The 14,618-nt window shown below is 46.9% G+C and overlaps 1 protein-coding gene across 3 annotated transcripts in view; it reads left to right on the top strand.

The window, feature by feature from the left end:
- The window catches only part of INTS1 (integrator complex subunit 1), a 75,531-nt gene extending 61,892 nt beyond the window's left edge, over positions 1-13,639 (top strand). For 2 of the 3 annotated variants that reach the window (XR_014557756.1, XR_014557757.1), the window contains exons 40-48: positions 281-473; positions 2,715-2,842; positions 2,963-3,075; positions 4,154-4,270; positions 6,436-6,506; positions 8,409-8,500; positions 9,312-9,421; positions 12,764-13,113; positions 13,171-13,639. Coding sequence is in view for 1 of the 3 variants with exons in the window: in XM_083711234.1 (XP_083567360.1) it covers positions 281-473; positions 2,715-2,842; positions 2,963-3,075; positions 4,154-4,270; positions 6,436-6,506; positions 8,409-8,500; positions 9,312-9,421; positions 12,764-12,879 (940 nt within the window). In the remaining 2 variants the exon portion in view is untranslated. Of the gene's footprint in view, positions 1-280; positions 474-2,714; positions 2,843-2,962; positions 3,076-4,153; positions 4,271-6,435; positions 6,507-8,408; positions 8,501-9,311; positions 9,422-12,763 lie in introns of all 3 variants that reach the window. The other variant, XM_083711234.1, reaches the window with a different exon arrangement.
- Positions 13,640-14,618: the final 979 nt, after the last annotated feature.

Here is a 14,618-nt window from a genome sequence, read left to right as displayed (position 1 = left end):
CGCCACACGATTTCCGTTCTCTTCCTGAAGCAAAGTTCTTACCCTGAAGCATTATTTCTGGGTCTGTATTTCTGGGTCTGCGGAGTCTGTAACCTGAGGTGTATGTAACCTGAAGCATATGTAACCCAAAGTACCACTGTACTCCATTGTCTCTTGAGACAGGCTAAAGGATGGGAAGCCCAAATCCAAAACTCCTTCAGGAAGAGGGATCAAAGAGTAAGTTCTTGCTGCCTGCTGCATATACGTCCTAAGGCGTCCGCTCTCCTCCCTCTGTCCCCAGGCACCTGCCGATGATCGCGGCCTTGCTGCACGGACGGGTCCACCTCAACTTCCAGGAGTTCCGCCAGCAGAACCACCTCACCTTCTTCCTCCACGTCTTGGGCATCCTGGAGCTCCTGCAGCCGCAGGTCTTCCAGAGCGAACACCAGGAGGCGCTGTGGGACTGCCTCCTCTCCTTCATCCGCTTGCTTCTGGTAGGAGAGGCTTTTCGGGCAGAGAGAGGAGCCATACTCTGGCAGGGGCAGGAGGGGGGTTGCCAAAAAGCTGGGTGCCCTGCAAAAATCTTGTGGCCTGGGGGGGGGGGGGGAATGCACCCATCACTGTGAACACAGCTCCTGGGGTAAGCAGGCTCTAGGCTTGCAAGGTCAACTTTGCTTTCTGCTGTTATTTCTTTGTTTCAGGGGTTTGGGGAACCTCGGGCCCAGCTGTGAGATGTGGCCCCCCAGGCCTTTCTACCTGGCCCTTGAGATTCCACCCAGACCCTTCCTAATACAGTCATACCTCAGGTTGCGTTTTTTCGGGTTGCAGACTGCCGAAACCCAGAAGTACCGGAACGGGTTACTTCTGGGTTTCGGCAGTCACGCGTGCGCAGAAGTACTAAATCGCGCTTTGCGCATGCGCAGAAGCACCGAATCACAACCCGCAAGTGCGCAGACGTGGGTTGTGAATGCTGCGGGTTGCGAACGTGCATCCCGCACGGATCACGTTCACAACCCGAGCGTCCACTGTAATAATAATGATGATGATAATAATAATAATAATAATAATAATAATAATAATAGTCTTCTTGGTAGTGGCGCCTGCCCTGTGGAATGCCCTCCCATCAGATGTCAAGGAAATAAACAACTATCTGACTTTTAGAAGACATCTGAAGGCAGCTCTATTTAGGGAAGTTTTCAATGTTTGAAGTTTTACCAGATTTTTGATATTCTGTTGAAAGCCGCCCAGAGTGGCTAGGGAAACCTGTTAGCTAGGGATGATGGGAGTTGTAGTCCCAAAACACCTGGAGGGCTGAGTTTGCCTTTGCCTGTTTTATGGATATGTATTTGGTATTATATCTAATTTACATTTGTAAAATCAAATAAAAATGATTAAAAAAAAATAACAATCAAACCTCCAGGGAGGGAGATCCTGTTGCACTGTTGAATGTTTCTTGCCAGTGTGGTGTAGTGGTTAAGAGCGGTAGTCTCGTAATCTGGTGAACCGGGTTCGCGTCTCCGCTCCTCCACATGCAGCTGCTGTGTGACCTTGGGCCAGTCACACTTCTCTGAAGTCTCTCATCCCCACTCACCTCACAGAGTGTTTGTTGTGGGGGAGGAAGGGAAAGGAGAATGTGAGCCGCTTTGAGACTCCTTCGGGTAGTGATAAAGCGGGATATCAAATCCAAACTCTTCTTGCTGATGTTTAGTTGGACTCTCCTTTCTTGTAACTGGAGCAGGAGAAAACAAGCTTGTTCGCCGAGTTCTTCAAAGTGAGATCTTGGAGAGCATCTATATCCAGCTAAGGCCCATGTGACATTCCTTTGCTGGTGGTGTTGCTTGAATGGCAATAGGTGGCTCCCGCTCCTTCAGCAAGTGGATGAGGCCAGACTCCCTGGGACAACCAGAAGTTGGAATGGCCAGGGTGGGGCTAGGCTGGTCTCCCCATTGTCTTAATGTTCTTCCTGGGAGGCAGCCTCGCGGTGGCCCTGGGCTCCCTGGCTTGATAGCAGAAGTTGAGGTTCTTCTTCCCATCAACTCTGCCTGTGTGAACCAGCCCTTAGAACACCCTGGGTTACGGGAGAAGGACGAGCCTCCAGGCTGCTTCCAAAATCTCGTCCCCATACTTATGGCAAAATATTGGAAAACAGGAAAAGCACCACAAATGACAGAATGGCAAGTTAAGATTTGTGAGTTTGCCGAGATGGCAAAAATGACAGCATCACTCAGGGGCTGCTCCAGTCAAAAATTCTATACAGAATGGGAATGCATACATGAAGAAATATGGTGTTGAAGCAGAACTCTTAATAGGCAATTGTTAAGTGTGTAAGAACAAAAGAAGTCATTATAATTTAACAGTTTTCATGTTATTCTATTTTGTTGAAGCAGCTAGGAAAAAATATTATGATGGGAAGATCTCACACAGGTGAAGGGAAGCAGTGAGGAGGAGGGGAGGGTTAGGTTGAATTTGGGAAATAAAATAATATATGGGACAGCAAAGGATATAATAGATTCTTATAGAATAGTAATATATCGTAACCAGAATAGAAGTTCAAAAGGGGAAGTAAATGTATTTTTAGTATTTTCATTATTGTAATAGTTATTATTATTTATTATTGGTAGAAGGCAATGTTCATTTAGGCTTCTTCGTTTTGTTGTCTGTATAATTTTCTTAAGTCAATAAAAAAAGGAAAGGAAAGAAAAATCTCATCCCCAGTCGCTTTTGCTTTGCTTCAGAGCTACCGGAAGTCATCGCGCCATTTGGCCGCCTTCATCTCGAAGTTTGTGCAGTTCATCCACAAGTACATAACTTCCAACGCCCAGGCAGCTGTCGCCTTCCTGCAGAAGCACTCGGACTCCCTTCAGTAAGTCTCTTGCTCTGGGTTTGTCCAGGATGTGGGGCGGTTGGGAGCTCAGAGGAGGGAGATGGGGTGGCCCTGAAGCGATGTGAACACACCCGCGGCCGTTCCTCCCCTTCCCCGCAGCGACCTCTCGTCGGACAACAGCGACCTGGCGATGCTGAAGTCTCTCCTGGCCGGCCTGAGCCTGCCCAGCAAGAACGGCACCACGGACCGAGGGGCTGACGAGGAAAAGGACGGTGAGTCTTGGGCTTTCCATTTGAGTTTCACCTCTCACATTTGTTTGTTTAAACTTATTTAATGTATTTATAACTCGCCCTTCTCCCAAGCTGGGATTTGAAGTAGCTTACAACGTTTAAAGGGACGCTGGTGGCGCTGTGGGTTAAATCACTGAGCCTAGGGCTTGCCAATCAGAAGGTCGGCGGTTCGAATCCCCGCGACGGGGTGAGCTTCCGTTGCTCGGTCCCAGCTCCTGCCAACCTAGCAGTTCGAAAGCACGTCAAAGTGCAAGTAGATAAATAGGTACCGCTCCAGCGGGAAGGTAAACGGCGTTTCCGTGCGCTGCTCTGGTTCGCCAGAAGCGGCTTAGTCATGCTGGCCATACGACCCAGAAGCTGTAGGCCGGCTCCCTCAGCCAGTAAAGTGAGATGAGTGCTGCAACCCCAGGGTCGGCCACAACTGGACCTAGTGGTCAGGGGTCCCTTTACCTTTACCTTTACAATGTTTAAAACATCATTACAAAACATGCAATCATAAAAACAATCCAGGTGTAAACAATAGGCAGGTCCCAGGAGTTCAGGGGTAGTTTTTAAAAATAATTTTATGAGTTGTGTGTCCTTGTTTCTCAGTTTGATCCTTTTACATGGTTTTGTACATTTTCTGGTATCTTGTGCACTGTGATTTGCAGTTGTTTTATTGATTATAGATTAGTAATTATTGTAATTGATAAGTGTAAACTGCTAAATTATTATTTGCTGGTGTTTAATTTTTCTGTTTACTGTTGGATTCTAATGGATTATTGAATACATGTATTGCTTTATTATATATACGTTGCTTATTTTAAACTTAGGATGACTTTTTATTTAGGATCTGGTTGTTACTATTAGTGTTTGATGTTTTATTATTATTATTATGTGTGTTGGAAGCCTCCCAGAGAGGCTGGGACAACCCAGCCAGATGGGCAGGGTATGAATAAATTATTATTATTATTATTATTAGTAGTAGTAGTAGTAGTAGTAGTACTTCTGGACTCTGAGATCTGTGCACCTAACAGAGCACTAACAAAACCCTCTCCCTCTCTCTTCCGTGCATCTTCAGATGAAGTCCCCGGCGCAAGTTCCTTGCCCCTTGTCAGTGTCTCTCTCTTCACTCCTCTCACTCCAGCCGAAATGGCCCCGTACATGAAGCGACTCTCCAGAGGTCAGGCTGTGGAGGGTAAGTCAAGGCCAATATGGTCTGAATTGACTGGGCAGCAGCTCTGCCCAGGGTTTCAGACAGGGTAGTCCTCATGGTGAACATGCTTCTGAAAACGATAGCGCATTTTGAAAACGCTGATCCAACGCTTGCACAGTGCTGGTACCCAAACGTTGCAGAAGCGGTTGGCAATGTTGAATGGCAGGGGACATTCATCATCATAATTTCATTTGTATGCTGCCTTTTCATAGTTAAAACAATGCCCAAGGTGGCTTACAACGTGACAAGATTTCCATAATTGCCAACATAACAAAAGTCATAAACAATAAATAAAACACATCAAAAGGTACACAACCAAATGGAAAACAATTTCCCTTTTTTTCCATGGTAAATCTTTGTCGGTTTAAAATACAAACGTACAACGAAGGTAAGTATAGAGGAGTTAAATACAAAAAAAGAAAACATGAAGACATAAAAGTAAGAAAAACTTTGAAAAGACAAAAAAGAAAAGAAAAACAAGAAAAAGAACCCAAAATTTATACAAAATCATATCCATCAAATAAAAATTTCTGCATAAAACGTCCGATCGTTCTCATGATACTGTTTCTATTGTCATAAAATCATAAAATCTAAAACTAATAATACAATGTTAATATCAATAACAATTTAAAATGATGTAGATAAGAAATAAAAAACATTTTTAAAAGGAGCCCTCTCTGTCGATCAACAGCAGTCATTTATGGAGCCTGTCAGGCCCTGTCCCAGCCCAGGTGGAGAGAGGCAGAGCAGGGCCCTCAGGCTCCCTTAGGATATTCACGTGGCGCTCCTTGCTATGGGCTCCCCTCAGTGGGGAAGCATTTCCCTACAGAAGCCGCAGGCAACCTGTGAATCGGTCTAACGCTACTAGGTTTACATCCCAACTCTTGGTGTAATAGCCTATGAACCAGGAAACTACTGGCTAAATCCTTGCCTCTGCTGTGAACTCCATGGGTGGCCTTAAACAAGCCACTGTTTTGTTTTTCTCAGCATCGGTCTCCCCATCTGTACTATGGGGGTAGGAGGGGATAATGATACTGAACTGACTTGGAAAATTGTTGCAAGAATTACAACAAAACGGTGTGCCTGGAGTGCTTGGAAGAGATATGTGATGATGATGATGATGATGATGATTTATTTCAATTAATTTATTAATCGCCTCCTAAACTGTGGGTTAAACCACAGAGCCTAGAGCTTGTGGAAAGACCAAGAAAGACCAAGAAAGGAAACACAAAAAGAAAGAGAGAAAAATAAGAGCTTTTTAAAGTTACGTATGTAGCTCATTTAGCCATGGTTAACAAGCAAATCAGGGACGTGGGTGGCGCTGTGGGTTAAACCACAGAGCTTAGGACTTGCTGATCAGAAGGTCGGCGGTTCGAATCCCCACAACAGGGTGAGCTCCCATTTGGTCCCTGCCCCTGCCAGCCTAGCAGTTCAAAAACACGTCAAAGTGCAAGTAGATAAACAGGTGCCGCTCCGGCGGGAAGGTAAACGGTGTTTCCATGCGCTGCTCTGGTTCGCCAGAAACGGCTTAGTCATGCTGGCCACATTAACTGGAAGCTGTACACCAGCTCCCTTGGCCAATAAAGCGAGATGAGCGCCGCAACCCCAGAGTCGGTCACGACTGGACCTAATGGTCAGGGGTCCCTTTACCTTTAAACTGCTGTCTCAAGGCGATTTACACATAAAATAATTAAAAACAGTTAAAGACCAAAAAAAAACACCAGGAAATATATTTAAAACACGACTAAAAGCCTAACAAATGGACACTCGCAGTAGAGCCCCATTTATTCAGCCAAGCAAGCCTGTTGGAACTAAAATGTCTCCGGCTGTTCCAGAAAGTGCAGATAGGGGGCGCTTGTGGTATATTGATAGCGATGCTGTTCCACAGAACAGGGGCCACCACACTAAAAGCCCTGCTCCAACTTACTGCAGAGAAAGTTTCTGAGATCTTTGGAACTTGCAGAAGAGACTGTCCCGCAGACCGCAGCGATCGACTTTGTGTATAAAAGATAAGTTTGATTATGAAGAGCTGTTATAAAGCAGATCGTGTTCCCTTGAGAGGCTGTCAACTCCTTCCTCCCCCTCTTCTTAGGGGTAGGGACACCAGATTGCTCACCCCAGTCTCTTTGTTTCGCCCTGCTTCCCAGATATCCTGGAGGTGCTGACCGATATCGACGAGATGTCCAGGCGAAGACCAGAAATCCTTGCCTTCTTTTCTGTACGTTGCCTATTCTCATTCAGTTGTCTGCTTTGTGTGTCTCTTGTTCTGCCCTGGCCCCCTTCGGTGGGATGTTCATTTCCCCACCCTTTCAGAAAAAGGGTTGACGGAGCTTGTGTCACCAACCACTTTGGCCATGAGTAGGCAAACTAAGGCCCAGGGGCCGGATCCGGCCCATTCGCCTTCGAAATCCGGCCTGCGGACTTTCCAGGAATCTGTGTGTTTTTACATGAGTAGAATGTGTCTTTTATTTAAAACGCATCTCTGAGTTATTTGTGGGGCATAGGAATTCGTTTTTTTGTTTTGTTCTTTTTTTTGTTTTCCAAAATATAGTCCGGCCCCCCACAAGGTCTGAAAAACTTTGCTGACCCCTGACTTTGGCCAAATTCCTAAGCAGCCTAATCACCTGTGCCGAGTAAGAATTCCATGCAAGCCGTTAGGTAGTGTTTGTGAAAATGGAAGTCAGTGCTCCGCAAGCAATCCGTAACCTAGGTGGCAGGCAGGGGCAGGGAGGCTCCAATGATGATCTCAATGTGTGGGCAGGTTGACCTGGGTATGAGTTTCAGGGTATCCCTTGGGGTACCCTGGCTCCCTTTCATCCCCCCATGCCCTAGGGCTAACAGTGGGCTCCACCTCTTCCTGCTCTGTTTCTGGGCGCAAGCCGGCCCTGGCAGTGCCAGTTTTCCCCATGGCCTCTGCCAGCCACTGTAGACACTCCAGAGATTTGCCAAAAGGGAGCACTTCTGCAGCCAGGTTCCTTGACTTCTTTGGGGTTACAGGAGGGGAAGAGAGCGCTGGGCTAGAATGCCCACCTCTCTCCTACAGAAAAGCCCCCCTGCAAGTTGCTTTCTCTTACTCTGAACCACCGAAGGGGTTCTGTAACTATTTTTATTTTTTAAAAAAATAATTGAATTGTTATACAAATACAAATGAAACAAGGTTTAAAAACATTTCAATTGAATACAAAAAAGAAAAGAAAAGAAACAGAAAAAAGGGGGGGGGGGAAACAGAGCAAACGCAAAAAGTAAGAACATAAATATAATACAAGGTAACTATAACAGACAGCTCAGAATGTCATTTCTCTACCGAGATGCTAACCCTTCTGGGGTGAATCTGTTTTTATTATACTTTTGGTATTTTGTCTTCCATTGACCTCACAGTGGTTCATTTTTCCTACTAAAGCAATTTCTCTGTATTTGAGTATATTCCTCATCTTGGTATAAGGAGACATTTTCCTACTTACGGGTTTATTTTAAACACAACCAAATCTTGAACCTTGACTCAATAGGTAGATATTTAGGCATTCCCATTCCTTCTGGGTGATTTTATTTGACTTGTTCCTTAAGGCTTCAATCCGCTCAGCTTCTGTAGCCATTCTTCTCTAGTTGGTATATGATCACCCTTCCAGTACTTGGCTCTTAGTAGGGGTTCTGTAACTACAGTGGTGCCTCGCAAGACGAAAAAAAATCGTTCCGCGAGTCTCTTCGTCTTGCGGTTTTTTCATCTTGCGAAGCAAGCCCATTAGCAGCTTAGCGGCTTAGCGCTATTAGCAGCTTAGCGGATCAGCTGATTAGCGGCTTAGCGGATCAGCTGATAAGCGGCTTAGCGGGTCAGCTGATAAGCGGCTTAGCGGGTCAGCTTATAAGCGGCTTAGCGGGTCAGCTGATAAGCGGCTTAGTGGCTTAGAAAAAGGGGGGGAGGAAAAAAACCCCGCAGGAACTCGCAAGACATTTTCGTCCTGTGAAGCAAGCCCATAGGAAATTCGTTTTCGGAAGCACCTCCAAAATGGAAAACTCTTTCGTCTAGCGAGTTTTCCGTCTTGCGAGGCATTCGTCTTGCGGGGCACCACTGTATTGTTACTTGCATTGTGCTCCAACGTCCTTTCTCTCTTCCACCGCTCAGACTCACCTGCAAAGACAGATGAGCTCTCCCGAGGAAACCTGCCGGAATCTCGCCTTCTCCCTCGCGCTGCGCTCGATACAGAACAACCCCAGGTGTGGATGGGCAGACCCTGCGTAGGGGATAGGGGGGCTCATGGGGCCTAGGAACCGACACAGGAAGTTTGACTCGAGCCGCTTTGCTTGGAGAGGGCACCCTCTTGAAAGCCCCAGGGAGGAGGAACGAATTCCAGACCGTTTCTGAGACAGATGACGGAGATCACGCAGTTAGAAACAGAATCAGTACCAGGGCAACGCTGTCCAACAAGGAATGGGTGGCTGTAGATCTCAGGAACCACATGACTTGGTTGTAAATCTGCAAGAAACAGGAGGCGGTGATGGGTTTGGGTACAGGCCAGCTGCAAAGCCGAACAATGGTAATGTAAGAACACAAGAAGAGGTCTGGCAGGATCAGGCCCGTGGCCCATCTAGTCCAGCATCCTGAACACAAGAGCACTCTCCCCTCCTGTTTTCATGTTGCATCTTTGCATGGCCGTTTAGATATTGTTAAAAATATTAAGCGGTTCAGGCATGCTTTTAAATACAGATAAAGCTCAATTTAACATGCTGTCGCGACAGCCGCTAACAAGGGATTCAACACATTTGTGGTGGAAGGAGTAGGCTCTTCTTCATGATGACTGTGCAGAACCTCCCTGCACAACAGCAGTCTACCTGCAAATACCAAATGCGAGGGAACAACAATGGGAGAGTGCTTTTGCCCTTACATCCCACTTGGGGGCTTTCCATATTCCTGCCTTCTGTGCAAACAGGACACTGAACTAAATGGGACTTTGGCCTGAAACAGCAGCCTGGCTTTCCTGATATTCTCGACTCACCGAAATCCTCTCTCTCCTTCCCACTTTTCCAGCATTGCAGCCGACTTCCTTCCCACGTTCATGTACTGCCTTGGCAGCCGTGACTTTGAGGTTGTTCAGACAGCTCTGAGAAACCTGCCCGAGTACACCCTCCTTTGCCAAGGTAAGAGCAGGCAGTTGCTTCTCCTGACGCTTCAAAACGGCCACCGTGCTTTGCAAGAATTGCAGAGTTCGGTGTAAGCGAGCGAGAGACTCTGAACACTGCCAAGGGGAAGTGGGGAGAGGTTTGCATTTGTGTAAGGCTGGCTCCTCCGATATAACAGAAGCACAGCTAGGGAGGGGATGAAGAGCCCTTGACCTTCGAGGAGAGAGGCAGTGTGGAGCAGCGGTTAGAGTCTTGGACTGGGGAGACGCGTGTTCGAATCCCAACTCAGCCATCACACTTCCTGGGCAGCCTTAGGCCAGTCACTGGGTCTTAGCCTAGCCTACCTCACAGGTTTGTTGTGAGGATCAAACAGGGGAGGAGAACCACAGCTAGCTTCTTCGTGCTCCTTGGAGGATGAGGGGGTGGGGGTGGGCTTGTTGTCTGGGCAGCCCAGGACTTCCATACACACTGCCCAGGTCATTTAGGTGCTACTAACACAGCTGTTTGGCTTCACCTCTGGAGGCACACTCTGTTGACTCTTGAGACTGATGGTTGCCAACATGGATAATAATAATAATAATAATAATGTATTACAGTGGTACCCTGAGTTACAGACACTTCAGGTTACAGTCACTTCAAGTTACAGATGCTTCAGGTTACAGACTTCGCTAACCCAGAAATAGCACCTTGGGTTAAGAACTTTGCTTCAGGATGAGAACAGAAATCGCACAGTGGCAGCAGGAGGCCCCATTAGCTAAAGTGGTACCTCAGGTTAAGAACAGTTTCACGTTAAGAAGTGACCTCCGGAACGAATTAAGTACTTAACCCGAGGTACCACTGTACTTATACCCTGCCCATCTGGCTGGATTTCCCAATAGAATTAAAAGTGCAATAAAACATCAGACATTAAAAACCTCCCTAAACAGGGCTGCCTTCAGATGTCTTCTAAAAGTCAGATATTTGTTTATCTCCTTGACATCTGATGGGAGGGCATTCTGCAGGGCGGCCGCCACTACCGAGAAGGCCCTCTTTCTGGTTCCCTGAAACCTCACTTCTCACAATGAGGGAACCGCCAGAAGGCCCTCGGAGCTGGACCTCAGTGTCCGGGCTGAACGATGGGGGTGGAGACGGGGGTGGAGCCAGTGTGGTGTAGTGGTTAAGAGCGGTAGACTCATAATCTGGTGAACCGGGTTCGATTCCTTGCTCCTCCACATGCAGCTGCTGGGTGACCTTGGGCCAGTCACACTTTTCTGAAATCTCTCTGCCTCACTCACCTCACAGAGTGTTTGTTGTGGGGGAGGAAGGGAAAGGAGAAAGTTGACCACTTTGAGACTCCTTCGGGTAGTGATAAAGCAGGATATCAAATCCAAACTCTTCTTCTTTAGGTATACCGGGCCGAGGCTGTTTAGCTCACTAACACTTTGAATTGTGCTCGGAAACGTACTGGGATAGTTCTTTTCCGTTATTTCCAAGATAGGTCCTGCTGCTAAACCCTACCTGCCCCGGACCAGCACCAGAATAGCTTTGCCCCCTTTTAGCCTTCTGTCTCTGTTCTCACTTTCAGCTCCCAGCCTTCCACCCTCCTTCGAAACCCAACTTTTCCAGCTACTTTTCTTTGCTCTGAAAACACAGGTGGCATTTAGTGTGGAAGCCCCAGAGGAGCTGCTTGTTGGCTTTTCCTTCAGATTCTGTGGGTTCGGCTTGGGCTTCTCAGAGTTTGCGTCCTCTTCTGACAAATGGGCTTCTCCGGCCCAATGGTGGCACGATGGGGCCGTGTGTACGCTTTGGTCAAATGTCAGTAGGCAACCTTTTTCTCTGATCCTGGGCAAATATTGGCAGGCATTCCCGTTAGGCCGAGGTGATGCTGATCAGTACGGTGGCATCCCAGCTCAGTCTCTGACATTGCCAATTGAGTTGTGCAGTAGGAGAGGGGAAGCTGCTATAATAATAATAATAATAATAATAATAATAATAATAATAATAATAATAATAATAATTTTACCCCACCCTCCCCAGCCAAAGCTGGGCTCAGAGCTGGTAACAACAGTAAAAATAGCACAGTTTACATAAAATCACAAGCAATCAATTAATATTTTTTTTTAATTTTTAATTTGTATACCGTCTTTCTATCTTCCAATACTCAAGGCGGTTAACAAGCTAAAGAAGCAAAAAATGTACATCTTATAACAATCTAATGCAATACAAAAATGTGATAATAAAACATAACTTTAAAATAGGCAACCTACATCAAAAAAGTAACATTCAACCATCATTAGAATAGTATTAAATAATAATAATAATAACACAAAAGTTAAACAGAAATCCACTCAACAGTTACAATAAATCATTTCTAAACTATCATCTAAACTATAAACTAAATATAATGTAAAACAACGGCAAGCCACAAAATACATTCTAAAATCAATTCAGAATCAAATTAATGGCAACCATTGGGCTAGAGTTCTATGAGGATTACAGAAGGAGAAAGGGGGTCAGGCTGTGCCTTGGCCAAAGGCCTGGTGGAACAGCTCCATCTTGCAGGCCCTACAGAAAGATGTCAAGTCCCGCAGGGCCCTAGTCTCTTGTGACAGAGCGTTCCACCAGATCGGGGCCACGGCCAAAAAAGCCCTGGCTCTAGTTGAGGCCAGCCTAACCTCCCTGTGGCCCGAGATGGCCAAGCTGTTTTTATTTGTGGACCGTAAGGTCCTCTGTGGGACATACCAGGAGAGGCGGTCCCATAGGTACGAGGGTCCTAGGCCGTATAGGACTTAAAGGTTAAAACCAGCACCTTAAACCTGATCCTGTACTCCATTGGGAGCCAGTGCAATTGGTATAGCACCGGGTGAATGTGATCCCGCGGTGAGGACCCTGTAAGGAGTCTTTCGGCATTCTGGGCTGCGGCAAGCAGGACCCCAGCCCAAGAGCCCTCTCTCTTCCTGTGGTTTCCAGCAACTGGTATTCAGAAACATTGCTGCGTATCAACCTAAGTTTCCTTTTCCTGCTTATTTGGCTATAACTTTTGATAGAATACAGATAATTGAACATTACATTCTTCATTAAATTATCTTTCCATTGATATATAATTTCATGGTATTACTCCAAAAGAAGGTGGTGTTATGAGCCGTCAAACCTCAGAAATACACTTTCCCCAAAAGGTTTCCACAATTTTGGCCACTAGTGTAAGTCCTCTCTTCCTAACGCAGAGCTCTGCTTCTGGATTTTTTTTGGGGGGGTGGGCATGAGGAAGGGTCCTAGGCCAGCCTGCGTTTCCTGTGGCAAACCCACCCACCTCCTGAATGAATCTGCTGTTTCTCCTTCGTCTCCTCTGCCAGCGCCCATCTCTCTCCTTCTTCTTCGCAGAGCATGCCGCCATTTTGCTCCAGAGGGCGTTCCTGGTGGGGATGTACGGGCAGATGGACACCAGCTCCCAGATCTCGGAAGCCCTGAAGATTTTGCATATGGAAGCCATGATATGAAGAGGGACAACCTGGTGGCTCAGGACTCCGAGAGGACAGAAGGACCTTGATAGTGAAGAACCCGAGGAGAAGGCACATGCTTGAGTCTGCCTCCTGGCGAGGACCAGTCCCTGGTACTTCTTACCAGGCATCTTCCACAAAAAGGACAAAGGTCCCTTTGGCTTAAGGGATGCTGTTACTGCTCCACTCCAGCCATTGATGAAGGTCAGGGATGGGGAACCTGTGGCCATCCAGGTGTTGTCAGACAAAACTCCCAACATCTCTGGCTGTTGACCATGCCGGCTAGGGCAGATGGGGCTGTAGTCCAACATCTGGAGGGCCAGATGTTCTGCAGCTCTGATTTAGGCAGAGATCAAAATGTCTTCGAAGTCCTGATTAGAAGCCATTTTGCATCTCCAGTGTGAACCAGTGTGGTGAGCACCCCTCTCATTTGGAGCGGCCAAAAAGTGGGGCTATCTGTTGGACTCTTCCTGGGGTGTGGTTTTGCCAAAACACCTCCCAGTGCAGCCAACCAGCTCCACAACGACGACCTGATAATGTTTCATTTTTAGAAAATTAAAAATAGCTGTTTTCCTGTTGCGCTGCCTTTATTTATGCATCTCTTGTTTGGTTCCTCTTTCCTTTTTGGTCTTGAAAACGTAGCCCAAGGGGTAAATTTGCTTCTGCCTCGTTCAAAAAACAAAATGCAGTTTTCCTTTCTGTTTTTAACCTTTTGAACTTGTTTTTTAACCTTCATTAAAGGTGATCTGAGCTTGCACAACGACACCTGGTGATCTCTGGATGAATTTCTCCAGGTTACAGAGATAAATCTGAAACTGCCACATGCCTAGTAGCCATCAGTCGCCCTCTTCTCCTCTGGGAATATGTCTAATCCTCTTTGAAAGCCATCCAGGTTACTGGCCATTGCTGCCTCCTGTGGCAGTGAGTTCCCTAGTTCAGCTCTGAGCTCTGCAAAGAAGGGCTTTCTTTTATGTCCCGGGTGGCTGCTGGTCTCTAGCTCTCATCAGTCCCAGGCAGCAGGGCCAATGGTCGGAGGTGGCAAGAGCTGTAGTCTAGCAACACAGAGAAAGCCCCGGGTTTCCGGTTCTTACTGGGTGAACCTTAGGAAGTCATGGGAGAAGGTACTTGGCTATCTCTCTCTTCGGTGTTATTAAGAACCGAGAGATCCACCTGGGCGATAAATAAATAAACCAGGCACCCTTCGTTTAAAGCACATGCCTCTCAGCCCATCTCTCGCCGACCTGTCAAGGATGCAAGTCCTTATCCGCTTCCGTAAGGCTTGAGGTGATGCAGCGACGAGCCCAAGACAAACGAAGTGAAGACCCAGTAGACAAAGACCCAGGAGCCAGTGAATTAGCGGTCCTGAGATACTTGGTGACGGCCGGATTGATGGCCTTCCTAAACACCAGTGGACAGCAAGAGACAGATCGCTGCTGTCTGGTCTTCTTTGCCTGGGTCATTTCGTCTCAGGGACAGGTTATCCATTCAGTACAAGGGACCGCAGCGTGGAAATGGATGCCGACCCGGCGGCCTTCTGCTCCTTTGTTTTACGCTTCCCTTTAACACATCTTGATTAAATCTGGAAGTTCGGCAGGGAAGAGTCGATACCTGCCAGGGCTTCTGGGCTTGGGCCGTGTGATGGCCAGGTGTCTATGTAAGTAACATCTTCTGCATGCCATGAGGTGTAATTAAGGTAAACATATAAAGGTAAAGGTTAAGGACCCCTGACAGTTAAGTCC

This window comes from Podarcis gaigeae, assembly GCF_964106915.1.
Source record: "Podarcis gaigeae genome assembly, chromosome: 14".
Lineage (NCBI taxonomy): Eukaryota > Metazoa > Chordata > Lepidosauria > Squamata > Lacertidae > Podarcis > Podarcis gaigeae.
Note: the sequence above shows the minus strand (reverse complement) of the source record. Positions and strands in the feature narration are given on the sequence as shown.